This window comes from Mesitornis unicolor, unplaced genomic scaffold (genome assembly GCF_000695765.1).
Source record: "Mesitornis unicolor isolate BGI_N332 unplaced genomic scaffold, ASM69576v1 scaffold38082, whole genome shotgun sequence".
NCBI lineage: Eukaryota > Metazoa > Chordata > Aves > Mesitornithiformes > Mesitornithidae > Mesitornis > Mesitornis unicolor.
In genome coordinates, this window is record NW_010171888.1 from 1 (window position 1) to 6,489 (window position 6,489).

Sequence of the window (6,489 nt, forward strand, 5' to 3'; positions counted from 1 at the left end):
CGTGCGGCTCCTCAGCGGGCTTCTCCTCACGATGAGTGGCAACAACCCGTGAGTGCTCTCCCGGAGGAGGGCGCGCCGGGCGGCTGTGGGACCGAGGGGGACAGGGCGGGACCTCGCAGGGCGGCTGGGGCTCTCTTACGGTCAGGGAAGGGGTCAGGTGCGCTTTTAGAGCTGTCCCTCACGCCGGGCCACACTCCCCGGCCCTGGGGGTTGGAGCCCGGCTCTGTCAGCCTCTGTGTCCGGGGTTCAGCGCAGGCTGCGCCCTTTAGGGTACACGGCACCAACGTCCTGGTAAAGGTGGAGCGATCTTCTTTTAATGGTGCCCTGCGCAGATCGTGGCTTTCCCTGACTCAAGTGATTCACTTTAGTTCCCAGGACATCCCTGTAAGATAACACTTTACGTTTTGAATGGGTTTTGAGGTACTAATTGAAGCCAGGCTCCCATTCTGAAACCCTGACTCTCCACCACTTCCACAAATGTACTGGAAATACTATAAAGGTGGTTTGTAAAGTGTAGGAACGTGTGCATTGGGACCAGGAGAGCTGTACAAAGGCAGAGGTGCTTTGTGAGCTTGAGTCTGCTCAGACAAAATGTGTTTTAATGGACATTGACAACGTGTGGCTTGTTATGGGGAGGATGTGGACTGCACCGTTATTGGAAGCAGTGGCCAAGCAGCTAAACACAAGCTGTTGTTAGTAATGAGGTGTCAGGAGTGGCTGCTACATTTGTTTGTGTACAGATAAAAGACATTTGCAAGATAATCCCTTTGTGAGGAGGTTGTGTCTGTTACCCAAGGGCCCTCCCAGTGCAGTAAGGAAGCAGCAGCAGTTGGAAGTTGAAGCCAGGCAAACAAAAGACACGGATGTTTCGGGTCTATAAGGTTCTGGTTCTTAGGCAGTTAGCTGATTTCAACCTTTCTGTTTGCATTTCTTCTAGGGAACTGTTTTCACCATCTCAGAAATACCAGCTGCTTGTATATCATGCAGACTCTCTCTTCCATGATAAAGAATATAGAAATGCTGTAAGTAAGTATACGATGGCCTTGCAGCAGAAAAAAGCATTAAGTAAAACTTCAAAAGTAAGACCTTCTACTGGGAATGCTGCATCAACTCCTCAAAGCCAGGTATTTAAAAACTGACTAATAAAGTGATCATGTGTCCCCTTACAGTGAACGTTGCTGACTCAGTAATATAGCATCTGATTGTGGATTTATCACATGAACCCTGACATTTAAGGTTAATTTGTTTGAAATATATCAATGTGGTCGTTTCTGCTGTGAGTTTATTTGTATGTGTAGTTCAAGGTTTTCATCTGAAGACAGGAGCAGTGTGAGCTAGCAGTAGGTTGCACTGTTAACTTTCTTGTACTGATTTTTTTCAACATAATGTAAGCGTTTAGTGAGGAAACCTTAATCAAATTTTTACCTGACTAAACCAGCATCGTACTTAAAGAATTCTTTTTTATTTCAGTGTTTACCATCAGAAATTGAAGTGAAATATAAAATGGCTGAGTGTTACACAATGCTGAAGCAAGATAAAGATGCCATCGCTATTCTTGATGGGATTCCTTCCAGACAGAGGACCCCAAAGGTTCGTTCTGGCAGACATTTGTCACAAGTCCACGGTCAGCCTGTCTTCAGTCTGTAGGCCAATACCTGATCAAAAAAGAACGTAGCCTGTAATGACATTGTGTCTTGATATTTCTTTTGTATTAGTGAAATGTTATTTAGAAACACTTCATAATGATTAAATTAGCTTAGGTTTTTTGGCCTCTTTCAGACAAATTTTGTATTTCCTCTGTTAGAAATAATTTTTAAAAGTTAAAAGAGTTAAATGTTTATTAATCTGTGAGAATTACCTGGTTGGTTCTTTAGTACTGCACACAGAATGTACATAATTTTGCTTGTGTACAAGGATGAAGAAACACTTTTTAAATTCTAAAAGTTTGTAAAGTATTCGTATATCCATCGGTACAAGGCTTGGAATCTGTATCGTCCATTTGAGAGTTCTTTGCATGTTATGGTTAATAGTTTTCCTAGGGCAAAGGATAACCCACGGCCTCCTTGAAAAGCTGAAGACTTTGGCAAGTAGAAGGAATGCTGGTGCTCCATCTCCTCAAATCTTTTCATCCTTTATAATAACGGTTTAGATAATGTTAAAAATGTAGATCCCATTATGGTCTGCAGTGCCAAATAGGTTGAGTCTTTGCTTGCTGGCTCTGTTATGACATAAGGGCTTAAAAGATTAACACGTCAGGTCAATCAACCACGTCTTGTGTTAACAGTATTCCTCTATGGTGCTAACAGTGTACGTGGCTTGGACTCCAGTAACGTCACAGTGTTCTCTTTAAAGACCAGCTTACGGAACAGAAACAGAAGAGGAGATTGAGAAAAGTAAACTTTTTACCTGTACACATGAGTAAGATAAAGTATTGTAGCAGAAACCAGCTACTCCTGTCATGTAGAGCTCAAATAGTTTCTGTTCTTTCATCAATCGTGACTCCATTCAGAAGCTAAATGGAAACTTTCTCTGCTTTCTTAAGCCAGTTCTCTCAAAGATTTGGATTGATACGGAGAGATCAGCTGAAAGAAGGCTAACTAATTGATTCATATAGGTTTGATTAATACAGCTAATGAATACAGGTCCTTGGCATTGTATATAAACGCTTGCCCATTTTTTGACTTACTTTGTGTACAAACCACTGAGATTTCGAGATGCACTATGCAAATACAAAAGAATGTAAATTCTATCTTTGGACTCAGGAAGAAGCAACAATTTGAATTTATACTATATTGTACGTTGTAGTGTCCTTAGAAGAAGAGTGGGTAATTTTGTCTTCTGCCCAGAACTGGAGGCAGGCAGGCATGCTGGAGGACAAAGCCGTGACCTTTTCTTAGTGAGGTTTTCTCTTTTCTCATACCTGACTCTACCAATGTTTCTGTTGCTTGTAGATCAATATGATGTTGGCGAATCTGTACAAGAAAGCAGGTCAAGAACGCTCATCTGTTACGAGCTACAAAGAAGTACTGAGGCAGTGCCCTTTAGCACTTGATGCCATACTAGGTAGGTGTCTGCACACAGTATTTCAGTATTAAACAGTGTTATAATTTGGATCTTGCTTGAGATGAGGTGACTGTCTTGCATTTACATGTAATACATAATGCATAGATTATGCAAATTATAAAACACATCGTAGCAAGCTGCTGGTTTATGCTTGTCACGAAATGAAGTTTCTGGTCTTCAGACAATTAATTTGCATTAGAAGCAGCTGATGGTGGCAGAAGTTGATGTGTGTATCGTTCTGAATAGGTTTGCTCTCGCTGTCGGTGAAAGGTGCGGAAGTGGCCTCTATGACAATCAACGTGATTCAGAGCATTCCTAACTTGGACTGGCTGTCTGTGTGGATCAAGGCATATGCTTTTGTGCATACTGGAGATAACACAAGAGCAATCAATACCATTTGGTAAGAGCTCAAAGAGCATGATGTCATCAAATAATATATTAATACAGAATTTTAATTTAAGTGGCATTATATAAATAACAGACTTTTTTTTTTCTCTTAAAGCTCTTTAGAGAAAAAGTTATTGCTGAGGGATAATGTCGACTTACTGGGGAGCTTAGCAGACCTGTATTTCAGAGCCGGAGATAATAAAAACTCTATTCTGAAATTTGAACAAGCACAAATGCTGGATCCTTACTTAATAAAAGGTGAGTAAATCCTAAAAGAAAGTTTACCTCGTGTAATGATCTGATGAGTAACGTTATAATAGCAGCTACATGCAATCAAGCACGCAGTGGAGCAGTGTATATTGTTGTACCTGGCTTTCAGTTCAGAATTTGCATTCAGAAGCTGTGTATCTTTGACAGTCACTGGTAGCTGCACAGTTTAAAGGAGGTGTTTGTGGTTTTGTTTCGGTTTTTCTTGTGAGTGAACTTTCCATTTCTTGATGACTTATCTTCAAACGTTTCGCTTTAGGAATGGATGTATATGGTTATTTATTGGCACGTGAAGGCCGCCTAGAGGATGTGGAGAACTTGGGCTGCCGTCTCTTCAATATTTCTGATCAACATGCAGAGCCCTGGGTGGTATCTGGGTAAGTTGTTTTCTTTCTTACTTCAACTCTTGTTTTGCTGAGTGCAGTGGATCACAGCTGATACAGTGGATTCACCTTTTTGTGTTCAGAAAGTGCTTTTCTATCCTGTCTGTTCTGTTCTTGGGGTAACTTAAATTAGCTTTCCATAAATATCTATTTTGGTGGTTTTCTGTATGTTTAAACTTACCAGTGTTATTGCACCTGTGCAATAATGATACATTAAATAGCTGTAATGGTTAATATTCATACTGCTTTTTAACCTCTTGAAGAGCATGGATTTTTTCCCTGAACATACATTCTTAATTTCAAACGCGAGAAGTTCAACAGTTGCCTCTTTCTTTTGTTTTTCTTTCATTTTTTCCCCCTTCTTTCTGCTTTTAAACATCTATGACTGTGCACAGGCACTACATGTTTGCAATCCCTCTTTCCGTAGGTGCCATAGTTTCTACAGTAAACGATACTCTCGTGCCTTATACTTAGGAGCCAAAGCTATCCAGCTTAATAGTAACAGTGTCCAGGCTCTCCTGCTGCCTCTTTCTTTTGTTTTTCTTTCATTTTTTCCCCCTTCTTTCTGCTTTTAAACATCTATGACTGTGCACAGGCACTACATGTTTGCAATCCCTCTTTCCGTAGGTGCCATAGTTTCTACAGTAAACGATACTCTCGTGCCTTATACTTAGGAGCCAAAGCTATCCAGCTTAATAGTAACAGTGTCCAGGCTCTCCTGCTGAACCGTGTCCAGGAAGCCATTATCCACTTCCGTGAAGCCATACGCCTTGCACCTTGCAGGCTGGACTGCTATGAAGGTGAGTGAAGTGAAGCTGCTCACGCGTGTGGTATTGGTTCGGTGTGGAAGTTGGTGATGATGATTAGCCAAGGGAATAGACAGGAGTTCTTTTTTCCTGAAGTAAATAAATTATTATTACCCTAAAACCTGTAAAGCTTTGGTAGAAGCGATCAGAACAGAAGTGATGAAGTCAGTGATCTGTAGAATGGATGTGTTAAAACGTAGGCTTATGAAAACATACAAAAGAATTCTATGAGGTGCATTGAACCTTGCACCAGTTTGTAATACGGTGATGCGTTCTAGGGTCTGTTTTCTTACAATTTCCTGGTTCTCAGTTTTTTTCAGTGGTACTTGTCTGTCTTCTATGCAGTTATTGGTTAAGTAAAACCAAACTGATTATACTGTATTAGTCAGCAGTGAAATCTTGTTTTGTTTTCTTTTTTACTTTTTCATTTATTCAAAACGGAGAGTGCTAATCCAGTTCTCCAGGCTCCCCCAGTTCCACATCTTGTGCTTTGCTGTGGGCACAGTGCTGTAGATTCCCTGCTAAAAAGAAAGTTGAGTGTAGAGTCACTTTCTCGATTGAATTTGTATTTGCTTATTGGAGTGTCAGCTGTTTGGAGTCTGAGTGCTACCAAGTGCAGATAATTAGGAGGGGTGAGTGTCTGCAGTGCTAACTTACATGTTTTCCTTTCTGTATCATCAGGTCTCATTGAATGTTACCTGGCATCCAACAGTATCCGTGAAGCTATGGTCATGGCAAATAACGTATACAAAACTCTGGGAGCAAATGCACAGACACTCACTCTGTTAGCAACCGTCTGTCTCGAAGACCCGGTCACACAGGAAAAAGCAAAAACGTTACTGGACAAAGCGCTAACACAAAGACCTGATTACATTAAAGCTGTGGTGAAGAAAGCAGAACTTCTTAGTAAGTTCCTTTTTTTTTTTCCCCATGTCAACTCATTTAAGGCCTACTGTTTTATGTGGAAGTGTTGTGCAGCCTCATCAGCGTGAAGAATGCAGCAGTGATGTTACAGCCCAGGGACGTACCAGTCCTATCTTGAAGGAAGAATTACGGGCGTTAATTTCATCTAGCAACTGATCTTACACCAGCACTTCAAACACTTGCCAACAAAATGCTTTGACTTCAAAGTATGTGTAATCCTGAGCGTAGCAGTTATTGTAACAAAAAGCCATTGTTTAGAGTTAATCTTGCAAAACATATATCGCTGCTATCCCCCATGCTGACAGTTCTGAAGGAAGAAATCGTCTTGTGATGACTCTTTGTGTACACTCTGACTTTTTATAGATCTATCTAAACTATTAATTAAAACTGTAGTTTTGCATCTAAACAGGTAGAGAACAGAAATATGAAGATGGAATTGCTTTGCTGAGGAACGCTCTGGCAAATCAGAGCGACTGCGTCCTGCACCGAATACTGGGAGACTTCCTCGTAGCTGTCAATGAGTACCAGGAGGCAATGGACCAGTACAGTATTGCCCTCAGGTAACACAGAGACATGGAGGTTGCAGTGTGTTCCTAAGAACTGGTAATCTAATCTAAGAACCGGTAATCAATGACCTGTTGGAGAGCAGTGTAGGGGAA

General features: G+C 41.1%; 1 protein-coding gene across 1 annotated transcript; it reads left to right on the top strand.

Moving 5' to 3' along the window:
* Positions 1 to 4: 4 nt before the first annotated feature.
* On the top strand, positions 5 to 6,394 carry ANAPC7 (anaphase promoting complex subunit 7; the record flags this gene model as incomplete). The annotated part of the gene is made up of 10 exons (XM_010180191.1): positions 5 to 48; positions 938 to 1,124; positions 1,471 to 1,590; positions 2,952 to 3,063; positions 3,310 to 3,463; positions 3,566 to 3,708; positions 3,977 to 4,094; positions 4,728 to 4,900; positions 5,588 to 5,812; positions 6,240 to 6,394. Coding segments are annotated over 10 exons (1,431 nt in total), but the record flags the coding sequence as incomplete, so codon positions are not given.
* Between the last annotated feature and the right edge of the window lie 95 nt (positions 6,395 to 6,489).